The 16,384-nt window shown below is 43.4% G+C and overlaps 1 protein-coding gene across 13 annotated transcripts in view; it reads left to right on the forward strand.

Annotated features, from left to right (window-relative positions):
* The window catches only part of LOC110494450 (eukaryotic translation initiation factor 4 gamma 3), a 73,642-nt gene that overhangs the window by 12,410 nt on the left and 44,848 nt on the right, over window positions 1-16,384 (forward strand). For 8 of the 13 annotated variants that reach the window (XM_036950503.1, XM_021569507.2, XM_036950506.1 and 5 more), the window contains exons 2-5: window positions 10,553-10,652; window positions 11,878-12,045; window positions 15,706-15,798; window positions 16,191-16,241. In XM_036950503.1, the coding sequence (XP_036806398.1) occupies window positions 10,553-10,652; window positions 11,878-12,045; window positions 15,706-15,798; window positions 16,191-16,241 (412 nt within the window). The remainder of the gene's footprint in view (window positions 1-10,552; window positions 10,653-11,877; window positions 12,046-15,705; window positions 15,799-16,190; window positions 16,242-16,384) is intronic. The other 5 variants (XM_036950511.1, XM_036950513.1, XM_036950512.1 and 2 more) reach the window with 4 other exon arrangements.

The following is a 16,384-nucleotide window of genomic DNA, read 5'->3' on the forward strand; positions in this document are numbered from 1 at the left end:
TGGGCTTGTATAACAAAATAGCGTAGCTAAAATAATATGGCCTTTGTTAACAGTTCAAATCAAATTTTATTGGTCACCTACATATGGTCAGCAGATGTTATTGCGAGTGTAGCGAAATGCTTATGTTTCTAGATCAGACATTACCTGTTAGTGCAGCAGTATCTATCTAACAATTCCACAACAAAACCTAATACACACAATCTAGTAAAGGAATGGGATGAGAATATATGTCTTAAATATATGGATGAGCAGTGACAGAGTGGCTAAGATGCAATAGATAGTGAAGGATACAGTATATACATATGAGATGAGTAATGCGAGATATGTAAACATTCTTAAAGTGGCATTATTAAAGTGACTAGTGTTCCATTTATTTAAGTGGCCAATGATATCAAGTCTGTAGGTAGGCAGCCGCCTGTCTGTGCTAGTGGTGGCTGTTTTAACAATCTGATGGCCTTGAGATTGAAAAACCACTTCTATCTCTCAGTCCCAGCTGTGATGCACCTGTACTGACTTCGCCTTCTGGATGATAGTGGGGTGAACAGGTAGTGGCTCGGGTGGTTGTCGTTGATGATATTTTTTGCCTTCCTGTGACATCAGGTGTATGTATCCTGGAGGTAGGGCTGGGCGCTATACCATATTTAACTATATACCGGTATTTATGCACGAACCGGTTTGGGTTTTTACTTTACTTTCTATAACGGTATTTGAATGTTTGGTTTGTTAAATGTGATACGCTGTGTGTAACGTCCATTTTTATAGTTTACTCCTCTACTTGAGTCATCCCTTTCCACACTCTATCTCCATGCCGCTTTCCACACAGACCTAGCCCCGCCCCCTGTCACTCAAGGAGCATTTGTTGTTGCTTGACCACGAGGCACTTGCGTTCAGTCTGCATGGTCAATGCAGCACATGCAACAATGTTGATGACAACGATGTTTCCACTTAGATCTTAATATAAATCCACATGAGTTCTATAATTACAATATTAGTTTGTTTCTTACATCTGCAAACAGCTAGTTTGTCTTTTCTTAGCAAGTTAAGCTAAATTGTGTTAGCCACTAATGCTAATCGCTAGTCAGAGCAAACGTAGCTAGTTAATACAAATACTGTTCCACAAACAACATGCTGATTTATGCCTCCACCAGTATCTTCTAAATCAAAGAGGAAAAGGTGAAGCATGAGTATGTTGGCTATATGAATAGAGACTTAATGTAGCCAAAGATTATAGGGTCACCTAGGAAACACTGAACACCACTTTGGTTTTCACCCTGTCACAATAACTCGTCCATGGCATTTTCATTCGTTGTCATGTCAAACAACACTGTATTCAAAGTGCCCACTATTATTTATATTCTAGCTAGAATTATATTAAACATTATATTTCCATGATTCCAAAAGTTCACCCAAGTGTTTTGTTCTAAATTGCAATGGCAACATTTGGTTAAAAATAAGGCCAAGTATTTTTGCCCATATTGTGGCAGTGTGGAAATGATTGAAAATGAGTGCTGGTAATGCAGGAAATTATTTTCGTTTGAAGTTGAATTGAACAGTATAAAACAATCCGAATAGAGAAAGACCCATTGAAATAATTTAGAATATATGTGTTGCCACCCTAGGGTCACGCACTACTTATAAAGCAAATTTAGAACTTTTATTAATCAAAAACATAAAATACCGTCAAATTTGAAAAATACCATGCTATGATATTTTGGCCATATCGCCCAGCCCTACCTGGAGGACAGGTAGTTTGTAATGCGTTGTGCAGACTGCACCACCCTCTGGAGAGCCCTGTGTTTGTAGGTGGTGCAGTTGCCGTACCAGGCGGGGATACAGCCCGACAGGCTGCTCTCAATTGTGCACTTGTGAAAGTTAGTGAGGGTTTTCGGTTCAAGTCGAGCCTCCTGAGGTTGAAGAGGCGCTGTTGTGCCTTCTTCACCACACTGTCTGTGTGTGTGGACCATTTCAGTTTGTCAGTGATATGTACAGTACACAGAGGAACTTAAAACCTTCCACCTTCTCCACTGCTGTCCCTTCGATGTTGATAGGGGGGTGCTCCCTTTGCTGTTTCCTGAAGTCCACGATCATCTCTTTTCAAATCAAATCTAATTTTATTTGTCACATACACATGGTTAGCAGATGTTAGTAGTGAAATGCTTGTGCTTCTAGTTCCGACAATGCAGTAATAACCAACAAGTAATCTAGCTAACAATTCCAAAACTACTACCTTATACACAAGTGTAAGGGGATAAAGAATATGTACATAAAGATATATGAATGAGTGATGGTACAGAGCGGCATAGGCAAGATACAGTAGATGGTATTGAGTGCAGTATATACATATGAGATGAGTATGTAAACAAAGTGGCATAGTTAGTGGCTAGTGATACATGTATTACATAAAGATGCAGTAGATGATATAGAGTACAGTATATACATATACGATGAATAATGTAGGGTATGTAAACATTATATTAGGTAGCATTGTTTAAAGTGGCTAGTGATATATTTTACATCAATTCCCATTATTAAAGTGGCTGGAGTTGAGTCAGTGTGTTGGCAGCAACCACTCAATGTTAGTGGTGGCTGTTTAACAGTCTGATGGCCTTGAGATAGAAGCTGTTTTTCAGTCTCTCGGTCCCAGCTTTGATGCACCTGTACTGACCTCGCCTTCTGGTTGATAGCGGGGTGAACAGGCAGTGGCTCGGGTGGTTGTTGTCCTTGATGATCTTTATGGCCTTCCTGTGACATCGGGTGGTGTAGGTGTCCTGGAGGGCAGGTAGTTTGCCCCCGGTGATGCGTTGTGCAGACCTCACTACCCTCTGGAGAGCCTTACGGTTGTGGGCGGAGCAGTTGCCCTACCAGGCGGTGATACAGCCCGACAGGATGCTCTCGATTGTGCATCTGTAGAAGTTTGTGAGTGCTTTTGGTGACAAGCCGAATTTCTTCAGCCTCCTGAGGTTGAAGAGGCGCTGCTGCGCCATCTTCACGATGCTGTCTGTGTGGGTGGACCAATTCAGTTTGTCTGTGATGTGTACGCCGAGGAACTTAAAACTTACTACTCTCTCCACTACTGTTCCATCGATGTGGATAGGGGGGTGTTCCCTCTGCTGTTTCCTGAAGTCCACAATCATCTTTTGTTTAGCTGACATGGAGTGTGAGGTTATTTTCCTGACACCACACTCCGAGGCCCCTCACCTCCTCTCAGTAAGATGTCTCGTCGTTGTTGGTAGTCAAGCCTACCACTCGTGTCGTCTGCAAACTTGATGATTGAATTGGAGGCATGCATGGCCACGCAGTCATGGGTGAACAGGGAGAACAGGAGAGGGCTGAGCACACACCCTTGTGGGGCCCCAGTGTTGAGGGTCAGAAAAGTGTTGACAGCAAATGTTGTTTCCAACCTTCACCATCTGGGGGTGACCCGTCAGGAAGTCCAGGACCCAATTGCACATGGCAGGGGTCTAGACCCAGGGTCTCAAGCTTAATGATCAGTTTGGAGGGTACTATGCTGTTGAATGCTGAGCTGTAGTCAATGAACAGCATTTTTACATAGTTATTCCTCTTGTCCAGATGCAATAGGGCAGTGTGATGGAGACTGCATTGTCTGTGAACCTATTGGGGCGGTAAGCAAATTTGAGAGGGTCTAGGGGGACAGGTAGGGTGGAGGTGATATGATCCTTGACTAGTCTCTCAAAGCACTTCATGATGACAGAAGTAGTCATTTAGTTCAGCTGCCTTAGCTTTCTTGGGAACAGGAACAATGGTGGCCATCTTGAAGCGTGTGTGGACAGCAGACTGGGATGGGGATTGATTATGTCCGTAAACACACCAGCCAGCTGGTCTGCACATGCTCTGAGGACGCAGCTAGGGATGCAGTCTGTGCCGGCAGCCCTGTGAGGGTTTTACTCACGTCGGCCACAGAGAAGGGGAGCACAAAGTCTTTGGTAGCGGGCCCTTGTCGGTGGCACTATTGTCCTCAAAGCACTCAAAGAAGTTGTTTAATTTGTCTGGGAGCAAGACGTTTGTGACGGGGCTGGTTATCTTTCTGTAATTCGTGATTGTCTGTAGACCCTGAAACGAACGTCTCGTGTTTGAGCCGTTGAATTGTGACTCCACTTTGTCTTTATACTGACGCTTTACTTGTTTGATTGCCTTACGGCGGGAATGACTACACTGTTTGTATTCGGCCTTGTTTCCAGTCTCCTTGCCATGATTAAATGCGGTGGTACATGCTTTCAGTTTTGTGCGAATGCTGCCAACAATCCACGGTTTCTGGTTAGGGAATGTTTTAATAGCCACATGGTACAACATCTCCTTTATACTTCCTTATAAACTCGCTCACCGAGTCATCATATACGTCAATGTTGTTCCCTGAGGCTACCCGGAACATATCCCAGTCCATGTGATCTTGATGCGTTGGATAGACTTAAGAACGGGCCCTTTCTGTTTTAGTTTCTGCCTATAGGAGGGGAGCAACAAAATGGAGTCATGGTCAGATTTTCCAAAAGGGGGGCGAGGGAGGGCCTTGTATGCATCGCGGAAGTTAAAGTAGCAGTGGTCTAGTGTGTTGCTCGTGTACTGCAATCGATATGCTGATAAAATTTAGGTAGCCTTGTTCTCAGATTTAGCTTTGTTAAAATTCCCAGCTCAATAAATGCTGCCTCCGGATATATGGTTTCCAGTTTGCATAGTCCAGTGAAGTTCCTTGATGGCCCTCCTCGTATCCACTTGCGGGAGGATATACACGGCCGTAACGATGACCAAGGAGAGTTCTCTTGGTAGAAAATACTGTCGGCATTTGATTGAGGAATTCTAGGTATGGTGAACAAAAGGACTTGCGTTATTGTGTATTGTTACAATTACACCATGAGTCGTTAATCATGAAACCCTACACCCCTGCCCTTCTTCTTACCAGAGAGATGTTTGTTCCTGTTGGCGCAATGCACGGAAAATCCTATTGGCTGTACGGACTCCGACAACATGTCCCCAGCTAGCCATGTCTCCGTTAAATAAAGGTGTAAATATATATATATTTGTGTTGCACATGCGAAGGGATTTGGTTCGGCAATTCATCACTACATAGCAATTGCAGGACTCAGATCAAATTGTAATTCCAGTAAGAGTCATGTGGTCCCTCCTGCCAAATCCCTGGTGGTGTCAGCTGTCTCGTCTCATCTGATCATTTTACCATCTGCCGTTGCGTGGCCTGCTAACCTCTGACCCCTGGAGGAAACGTCCTTGCTGCTTGCGAATCAGATTCCCTTATTGTCACTACCTCCTTCCCTCCAGCCCCTCACACACACCACACAAGACCGCACCGCATCAGGATTCACTCCTGTCTGTTTCATCCCTAGACTGTAGCTACAGCCATCACCCTGCCCATGTTAAAGGTTAATGAAGTCACACTCGCAGTAGGGATCTCCACTCAATACTTTTTTGGGGGGGGGCTTTATTTAGTAGCTCCAAGTGTTTTATTTTAATTTCATACTGTATTTTTTCTTCCACATAAGGGCTATTAATACCCTACGGAGACTGTAGCGCAGTGTCGTTTTTTTTGTCACAAAAGGGGTGGCTCCTTGTGCGCTGTGACATTCTCTGTACTCGGTACCACATGAAAAATGTAATGTGCCATATCATTCCTTGTATAGCCATGGGGGCATGGTTGTGTAGGCAATTAAACTTGCTTGGTTCCTTAATCTGATCTATAGGCTCTACATCAAAGTAACCTATTTTGCATTGATAAGTAAATATAATCTCAGCAACTATTCAAACAATAAACCAAACAACATTGTAGCCTTATTAGAATCTCCCCAAAAGGTATTTTGTTTAGAAGAAATAACTATTTATTCCAGGCTATTGGTAAAAACAACTGCGAGAGATGTGCTTTTTCTATGTGACCAAAATAGGATGACATTCTAGTTTTTAAATACATTGAAGTAGCGCACCAAATTGGCATAATGTTGTAGGTTTCACCAGCAAGTATACAAATATTTATGTGGGAATGTGCCGATGTGGGAAGCTAATCAACTTCAAAATAACCTCCAATTTCAAGATTGCTGTCTCGGTTTAGATTGACATTAAATAAGCGGCCTATTTTGCATTGATAACCAAATATAATCTCAGCGACTTTTCAAACAATAAACCAAACAACATTGTAGCCTTATTAGAATCCCCCCAAAAGGTATTTTGTTTAGAAGTGGTACATTCTTTCTAGCCTATTTGGAAACTTAAACAGATTTGTTTTTGTTCTTCTTCTCTTTTTTACATTATATTTTGAAATATGAGAGTGAATACATTGAAACAGCATATCAAATTGGCATAATGTTGTAGGTTACATCGGCAAGTATAAAAATATTTGCCAGGGCATATTATTTCATTATACATCAGATTATTTCACATGGCGATGTGGGAAATTAAATGGCTACATAGTTTGCAGTGTTTAGCCAACTTGCTAGCAAGGGAAGACATTTACATTTTAGTCATTGAGCAGATGCTCTTATCCAGAGCAACTTAGTGCATTCATCTTTAAAATAGCAAGGAGGGACAACCACATCAGTCATAGTAAGTACATTTTACCTCAATAAAGAGGCTATTTTGTTAACACGTGTGAATCCATTGACGCATCTGGCAACTGAATTTGCTTTCACAACAAATGAGAAGACAACAAGAACCTCTGTGGCCCCGTTGTGAATGCTGCTATTTGGGAGTCTGGACCGGTGAGGTACCATGTTACCAAAAGGTGCACATTGTTTAGAGTAATCTGACTCCCAGTACCCAGTACACGCGTAGATCTGCGCGCATTAAGTGTGGAAACCTATAGGAGACCCTTGTTATGCTGTGTAGCTGCTGTCTCCAGTTCCACTGTTATAAAACGTATTGGGAGGAGTGTTGGTTTTGGCGGGAAGCCAGGGGAGACGAGGGCCTCTGCAGGCAAGGAAAGAGCGGGATTGAGGGGAGGAGGGCGGGATTTAGGGAATAACTAAAAAGTGTCAGAGGGGAAAGAAGAAAGCCAGGCGTTCTATTTCCCTGAAATCATGTGACCAGTGTGTGTGCCTCTAAGACCCAACAAACTGCCTGAGCAGGTTACTGAGCTCCTCTATCTGTCTGGCATTTCCCCTCTCCCTCTTTTCATCCTCCTGATCACTGTCACATGCACAGGATACAGGGTGTAAATGGTACAGTGAAATGCTTAATTTCAAGGTCTCAACAGTGCAGTACACTTGATCAAAATATTTACCTTTCTAGCGCAGGGGTTCCGCTAGCGAAACACCTCGACAACATTCCACTGAAAGGGCAGCGCGCGAAATTCAAAAATATTTTTTAGAAATATGTAACTTTAACACATGAACAAGTCCAATAAAAAAATTCAATATAAACATCTTGTTAATCTACCCATTGTGTACGATTTCAAAAATGCTTTACAGCTAAAGCACAACATATGATTATGTTAGATCACCGCCAAGTCGAAAAAACACAGCCATTTTTCCAGCCAAAGACGGGAGTCACAAAAAGCAGAAATATAGATAAAATGAATCACTTTGATGATCTTCATCAGATGACACTCATAGGACATCATGTTACACAATACCTGTATTTTTTGTTCAATAATGTGCATATTTATATCCAAAAATCTGTTTACATTGGCTCTTTTATTTTTTATTATTTTGTTACCTTTTATTTAACTAGGCAAGTCAGTTAAGAACAAATTCTTATTTTCAATGACGGCCTAGGCAGAACGACAGATTTGTACCTTGTCAGCTGGGGGGCTTGAACTTGCAACCTTCCGGTTACTAGTCCAACACCCTAACCACTAGGCTACCCTGCCTTACGAGCAGCAATGTTTTGATTCCAAAACATCTGGCCATTTTGCAGAAATACTCATAATAAACATTGATAAAAGATAGTAGTGTTATTCACAGAATTAAAGCTAGACTTCTCCTTAACTTCTTTAGGATAGGGGACGGTTGCGTCCCACTTGGGCAAAAAACAGGGAAAATGCAGCGTGACAGATTTTTAAATCATTTTTATGAATTTAACTTTCATTAAATCACACATGTAAGATACTCAATTAAAGCTACACTCGTTGTGAATCCAGCCAACGTGTCAGATTTTCAAAAGGCTTTAAATAGTAAACAAAGAGGGTAGCATATTTCAACTCTACAGGCGTTACACAAAATGCAGAAATAAAATATAAAACATGCATTACCTTTGTCGAACTTCTTTTGTTGGCACTCCAATATGTCCCATAAACATCACAATTGGTCCTTTTGTTCGATTTAATTCCGTCCATATATATCCAAATGTCCATTTATTTGACGCGTTTGATCCAGAAAAAAAACAGCTTCCAAAAAACGCAACGTCACTACAAAATATTTCAAAAGTTGCCCATAAACTTTGCCAAAATATTTCAAACTACTTTTGTAATACAGCTTTAGGTATTTTTAAACGTTAATAATCAATCAAATTGTAGATGGGTCTATCTGTGTTCAATACAAGAAGACAACAAACCATGCTACTTTTCACGTCTTGCGCACTCTACAGTGTTACCCAGTTCCTAGATGGCCTACTTCTTCATTGCACAAATGAATAACCTCAACCAAATTCCAAAGACTGGTGACATCCAGTGGAAGTGGTAGGAACTGAAAACAGTTCCTAAGAAATATAATTTGCCAATGTGAAATCGTTGAACAGACAGAGACCAACAACAACAAAATCTGAACGGTTAGTCCTCGGGGTTTTGCCTGCTACATAAGTTCTGTTATACTCACAGACATGATGCAAACGGTTTTAGAAACTTCAGAGTATTTTCTATCCAAATCTACTAGTAATATGCACATCTTATATTCCTGGCATGAGTAGCAGGAAGTTGAAATTGGGCACGCTATTTATCCAAAAGTGAAAATGCTGCCCCCTATACCTTAAGTTAATGCAACCGCTGTGTCAGATTTCAAAAAAACTTTACGGAAAAAGCATAATCTGAGAACGACGCTCAGAACCCAAAACAGCCAGAGGAATATCCGCCATTTTGGAATCAACAAAGTTAGAAACAACACCATAAATATTCACTTACCTTTCATCTTCATCAGAAGGCACTCCCAGGAATCCCAGTTCGACAATAAATGACTGATTTGTTCCATAAAGTTCCATCGTTTGTCCAAATAGCCACTTTTTGTTAGTGTGTTCAGCCCAGTAATCCATCTTCATGAGGCGCAGGCACTTAATCCAGACAAACTCAAAGTTCCGTTACAGTCCTTTAGAAACATGTCAAACGATCTATGGAATCAATCGTTAGGATGTTTTTAACATAAAACATCAATAATGTTCCAACCGGAGAATTCCTTTGTCTTCAGAAAAAGCACTGGAACGAGAAGTAGCTCTGTCGGGAGAACGAGAATCAAGAGATCAAGGCTCTCTGCCAGACCACTGACTCATAGGTCTTATGAGCCCCTCCTTTATAGTAGAATCCTCAAACCAGTTTCTAAAGACTGTTGACATCTAGTGGAAGCCCTACGAAGTGCAACCTCATCCATATTTCAATGTGTAGGTTGGCCAAGCTTTGAAAAACTACAAACCTCAGATGTCCCACTTCCTGGTTTGATTTTCCTCAGGTTTTTCACCTGCCATATGAGTTCTATTATACTCAAACATCATTCAAACAGTTTTAGAAACTTCAGAGTGTTTTCTATCCAATACTAATAATAATATGCATATATTAGCATCTGGTACAGAGTAGGAGGCAGTTCACTCTGGGCACGCATTTCATCCAAAAGTGAAAATGCTGCCCCCTATCCCAAAAAGGTTAACAAATGAGTAATTAAAAGTAGTGATGTTGGAAATATATACACAGTATGAATATACAGTAAATACTGTGAAATTTGTGAAAGTTAATCAGGTTGCATTCACATCGGTCATGACCTGTGATCACATGGTAACAACCCTATCAGGAAATAGAAAGACCGGGCTGTCCCTGGTTAAGGGGCTCTTTAAGTAAACTAGGCCTAGATGTGAGACAGTACATTTCAGGAATTTATTTTCAGCTGTCACGATTGACCTATTAAGTTAGTAATAGATTCTAAAATTACCTTTGAAATTGGTACCTTGAGTAAAATGGAAATGGGCCATCTGGAACATGATCATTCCTAGAGTAGGAGTTTTGGAAAGCCATGTTGGGATTTCCCTTTGACACATGCAAGCTCCCTGATAAAGGTACACAGTGTACTCTTGGAGATGAGGCTTTAGGGGAGGGGGGGGGCAGCAGTGTCGGGGATGGGGGGGGGCAGCAGTAGTGTCGGGGATGGGGAAACGTTGGCTAAAAACCTGCTAAAGGAACTAGAGAACAAAGATGTGATAAACTTGGGGACAAAGATGTGATAATCTTGCTATGTTTGAATTGAAAGACTTGAATGGTTTTGCAAGATTTATTAGCCATAGACTGTTTAGAACAGTGCATTAATGTCCCAAAGCATGTGAATGTGTGCTGCTCCTGCTGCTGTTGAGGTTGTTGATGCCCCCACCTTTTACCCGTTTTGGCCTTAAGTTGACACTTTTTCAGAATTTTCCTTAATATGACGCGTCCCAGGTTCTCTCGGGTTCAGCCATCCCTGGATGACCGCATCTTCCCCACACAGCCCGGTGTCGCTGCCGTCTACAGCGTGAGTACATACCCTGCACCACACGCACACATTCCTATTGCACCACAGACGCATACGCTCATACCACACACACTAGTTGTGAAGCTCACAAGCATACCTCAACCACATCTCACAGGTCTGACGCACAGTCTGTTTAGTTCTGACATAAAATCTAGAAAACAAACGCCTGGTGTATGTCTGTGTATAATGTTGCATATGTGTAATGTATGACAGAAACTGATGGGAGATCACTTCTCTAACTGACCCCAGTCTGCAGCTGGAAAGATATGGCTGTCACCTCTGCAACATAGTGATTCATAATAACCGTCAGCATCATCACCCACCTACCCCCTGCTGTGTGTGTGAGTTGCCCTCACTTCACCACCCATCTTGGGGTTGTTTAGCAGTCTGGAAGGCTCTTCTCTGCTGCTGAGGAGAGGGGTGCTTTCTGGACTCTCCCTCCCCCACCCCGACTGTCACATTGCCTGTCAGTGGAGTCAGTCACTGGCAAAGACTCCTTCTCTGGCAACAGAAGTCAGATTAGCTGCTTTATCCTGGGTCAACCAGGGGAAATGGGCCACACAGAGAGATGCTAGGGAGAGTAAACCAGTGTTCAGAGACAACAGTGATGTTGTCGTACAACAAACAGAAGAGTGTTGCCTCTACCGCACAGAGGCTCCTGTGCAGAAGCAGCAGCGATGTAGGCACCACAAAGCCCAGGGGAGCAGAGGTGGGCCGGCCGGCCTGCCTGCTGCCTGCATTATCTGCTGTGCCAGGCTTGCTGCAGCAGCAACACCTGCAGTGGGTTACAGCTCACAGTACAGTACAGCACAGTGGCAGGGCATGGGGATAGTACAGCACGAAGCACACTGCCTGCAAACACTGCAAAGGAACAGACAGGGCAGCACTCCACAGCCAGGGCAGAGCCTGATTCTGCACAGCAGGGCACAACACACTTCATGTCCTGCATAGGTCTGTTCCTCTGCACAAAGACAGACAGGGGTTAATCCCTGCCTTAGCACCTTATTTACATTCCTCAGCAGGAGCAGGTCTAATGACCTGTGGAATCCTGTGCGTGTGTGACTGTGAACATCCCCTGGGTGATGCTTTGACAAAATTATACCGCTTCAGCACACTAACAAATACCGGATATCATTTAACTCAGCACACACACAAGCATATGCCCTCTATCTTCCTATATCTTCAGTGACATCTGATGTCCTTTATCTTGTTCTGTGTGCTGTAGGTACCGAGGCACCCTGGTCCTCCCTACACAGCTCACGACTACACAAAGGGACACCCTAACTTGGCGGGCACGCCGCCAGGACATGCCCACTCGCAGGCGCTCTCTCAGGTATCATTACCCACAGCTTCCCCATATCGCTACCCTAAGGGCTGGGAGGCAGGTGGAGTGGTGAGTGTAGCCGAGTCTCCGCCGTCATCCTCTCTGCGTCTGACCATTGGTCTGTCTGTCCGTCCGTCTGCCTGCCTGTGTGTTTGTCTGTATTTCTCTCTAACATCTTTATCAAAATGCCTGTTGCAGCCTGCTTCTTGTGTGAGTTTAATTAATTAAATACACTGAGTGCCTGTTGATTGGTCGGAGGTTGTGTTTTTGTATCTCTATATGTCCTGTACTGTTTGTCAATAGTCCAAGAGAAGCACATTTGTCTTAATGATCTGAATTCCACAGGACATCAGCAACTTCGACTGCTGCGGCGCTCTCTTATTTTCTCTGCTCTCCATAAGAGGCTGCTAAAGGGGTCATCAATTTGTCACTGAGACAGCAAGTCAATTACGTTGCCTTTGCTGTGATTTGCTAGTTTCTCCTACTGCCTTGGAAGTGCACACGGGTGCACATACACTTGTTTGCAATTCCAGAATGAGTCAGCCTTTGCAGAAGGTGTGTGTTGAAAGGGTACCCATGACCCTGTGTTCACCATGGTCACCCTCGGCCTGAAGGAGCTGCTTTCTCTGGCTTAATAAGTGTCTGCAGCCGGTGGCACAACTGTAATTATCCCAGCTATATAGCCACACCACCAGCCACTCACGAAGGCAAGAAGTGCTGCTTTTAATTCCCTACAATGCACACATGAAGTGATGCGACACGGGGGCTGGTGTTATAAAAGCTCCTTAGAGATGTAAAGTCGTGGCCAAAAGTTTTGAGAATGACACAAATATTAATTTTCACCAAGTCTGCTGCCTCAGTTTGTATGATGGCAATTTGCATATACTCCAGCATGTTATGAAGTGATCAGATGAATTGCAAAGACCCTCTTTGCCATGCAAATTAACTGAATCCCCAAAAAACATTTCCACTGCATTTCAGCCCTGCCACAAAAGGACCAGCTGACATGTCAGTGATTCTCTTGTTAACACAGGTGTGAGTGTTGACAAGGCTGGAGATCACTCTGTCAATACCTATGTGAGAATGCTGTTCATCGACTACAGCTCGGCATTTAACACCATAGTACCCTCCAAACTCGTCATCAAGCTCGAGACCCTGGGTCTCGACCCCGCCCTGTGCAACTAGGTACTGGACTTCCTGACGGGCCGCCCCCAGGTGGTGAGGGTAGGTAACATCTCCACCCCGCTGATCCTCAACACTGGGGCCCCACCAACAACGACGAGACGGCCTACAGGGAGGAGGTGAGGGCCCTCAGAGTGTGGTGTCAGGAAAATAACCACACTCAACGTCAACAAAACAAAGGAGATGGTTGTGGACTTCAGGAAACAGCAGAGGGAGCACCCCCCTATCCACATCGACGGGACAGTAGTGGAGAGGGTAGTAAGTTTTAAGTTCCTCGGCGTACACATCACAGACAAATGATGTGTACGCCACCCGATGTCACAGGAAGGTCATAAAGATCATCAAGGACAACAACCACCTGAGCCACTGCCTGTTCACCCCGCTATCATCCAGAAGGCGAGGTCAGTACAGGTGCATCAAAGCTGGGACCAAGAGACTGAAAAACAGCTTCTATCTCAAGGCCATCAGATTGTTAATAAACAGCCATCACTAACATTGAGTGACTGCTGCCAACATACTGACTCAACTCCAGCCACTTTAATAATGGAAATTGATGTAAAAAAAATTATCACTAGCCACTTTAAACAATGCCAGTTAAAATGTTTAATCATCTCGTATGTATATGTATACATCTACTGCATCTTGCCATCTTTGTAATACACGTATCACTAGCTACTTTTATGTTTACATACCCTAGATTACTCATCTCATATGTATATACTGTACTCGATACCATCTACTGCATCTTGCCTATGCCGTTCTGTACCATCACTCATTCATATATCTTTATGTACATATTCTTTATCCCTTTACACTTGTGTGTATAAGGTAGTAGTTGTGGAATTGTTAGGTTAGATTACTCGTTGGTTATTACTGCATTGTCGGAACTAGAAGCACAAGCATTTCGCTACACTCGCATTAACATCTGCTAACCATGTGTATGTGACAAATAAAATTTGATTTGATTGAGTTCGAATAACAGACTGGAAGCTTCAAAGGGAGGGTGGTGCTTGGAATCATTGTTCTTCCTCTGTCAACCATGGTTACCTTCAAGGAATCACGTGCCGTCATTGCTTTCCACAAAAAGGGCTTCACAGGCAAGGATATTGCTGTCAGTAAGATTGCACCAAAATCAACTATTTATCAGATCATCAAGAACTTCAAGGAGAGCGGTTCAATTGTTGTGAAGAAGGCTTCAGGGTGCCCAAGAAAGTCCAGCAAGCGCCAGGACCGTCTCCTAAAGTTGATTCAGCTGCGGGATCGGGGCACCACCAGTACAGAGCTTGCTCGGGAATGGCAGCAGGCAGGTGTGAGTGCATCTGCACGCACAGTGAGTCAGAGTTTTGGAGGATGGCCTGGTGTCAAGAATGGCAGCAAAGAATCCACTTCTCTCCAGGAAAAATATCAGGGACAGACTGATATTCTGCAAAAGGTACAGGGATTGGACTGCTGAGGACTGGGGTGGTCATTTTCTCTGATGAATCCCCTTTCCAATTGTTTGGGGCGTATGGAAAAAAGCTTGTCCAGAGAAGACAAGGTGAGCGCTACCATCATGTCATGCCAACAGTAATGCATTCTGAGACCATTCATGTGTGGGGTTGCTTCTCAGCCAAGGGAGTGGGCTCACTCACAATTTCACCTAAGAACACAGCCATGAATAAAGAATGGTACCAACACATCCTCCGAGAACAGCTTCTCCCAACCATCCAGGAACAGTTTGGTGACCTTGGAACATGATGGAGCACCTTGCCATAAGGCAAAAGGGGAACAAAACATTTATATTTTGGGTCCATGGCCAGGAAACTCCCCAGATCTTAATCCCATGAGAATTTGTGGTCAATCCTCGAGGCGGGTGGACAAACAAACAAAAAAAACTATTCTGACAAACTCCAAGCATTGATTATGCAAGAAAGGGCTGCCATCAGTCAGGATGTGACCCAGAAGTTAATTGACAGCATGCCAGGGTGGATTGCAGAGGTCTTGAAAAAGAAGGGTCAACACTGCAAATATTGACTCTTTGCATCAACTTCATGTAATTGTCAATAAAATCCTTTGACACTCATGAAATGCCTGTAATTATACTTCAGTATTCCATAGTAACATCGGACAATACTATCTAAAGACACTGAAGCAGCAAACGTTGTGGAAATTAATATTTGTGTCATTCTCAAAACTTTTGGCCACGACTGTAGTCTAGCACAAGATATCCCCATATTTAGCTCTCAGGGCTAACCCCTGCGGAATGTACCAGATAGGCTATGACATTGGTCTTGTTCAGTGTTTAACTAGACTACTACTGTAGATTTACCATGCTGACACTGTCTGTTATTCTCCATTGCTGAGGAGAGCAACAGTTTGGTTGGTCTAAATAATTGTGAACTCAGGTAAAATGCCCAAACTGATGAGTCATCCAATCTCTTCTTAGCTTATTCTTAACTACCATTTTCCATCCCGCTTCCCTTTTTCTCTGTCCTAAATACATCCCCCTCTCTTTCCTTTCATCTCTTTTCTACATCCATCCATCCCTCTGTCCCTCCCCTATGACAGTCTCCATACACCACTGGACAGAATTCTGGCTCAGCACCTCTAGTGTACTCTCCTCAGACGCAGCAAATGAACACGCAACCGCAGAGTCGCCCGGTAAGTGCCTGTTCCTTCTCTCTGCGTCATTTGTATGTATTATGACTGGTGTGCTTTGGGAAACCCAGACAGATCATGTTTCATTTTGATTGGCCTGGAGGGGTACGGTGTCGTCTGAGGTAGTGATTGACATGTTCTGGGTTCAGTAATGATAAGTCCTGATGATGTGTCTGTCAGGCAGTCCTCTTCACACTCTCTGGAATCTGCTGTGTCTGAGATGCTTTCCAGTCTTGAGTTATCTAATACCGGTAGTTGTTGATAATCATTCCTGTAAATGTTGTAATCATTTTGTGTTACCTAATTTTAGAATGTCATAGTTTATTCAGTGTGCCAATGACTTTAAGATGATATACTTAAAGTATTGTACTGTTCTATCTGCACTTTCAATGTAGTCATCCATGCCCAGCCCCAGCCCCAGCCCCCCTGTCATGTGGAACCACCAGGTCTGCATCATCTCCAGTAAACTTGACAACGTGGCAGCTCTACTGCTCTGTGGTTTTGTATTACCGTGCCTCAGTGTTCCCCTCATTGTTCATCTTGTCTCTTTGTTACTGTCCTCCTCTCTCTGCTTTGCCATTGCTGCCTC

The sequence above is a fragment of the Oncorhynchus mykiss genome, chromosome 17, assembly GCF_013265735.2.
Source record: "Oncorhynchus mykiss isolate Arlee chromosome 17, USDA_OmykA_1.1, whole genome shotgun sequence".
In the NCBI taxonomy this organism is placed as follows: domain Eukaryota; kingdom Metazoa; phylum Chordata; class Actinopteri; order Salmoniformes; family Salmonidae; genus Oncorhynchus; species Oncorhynchus mykiss.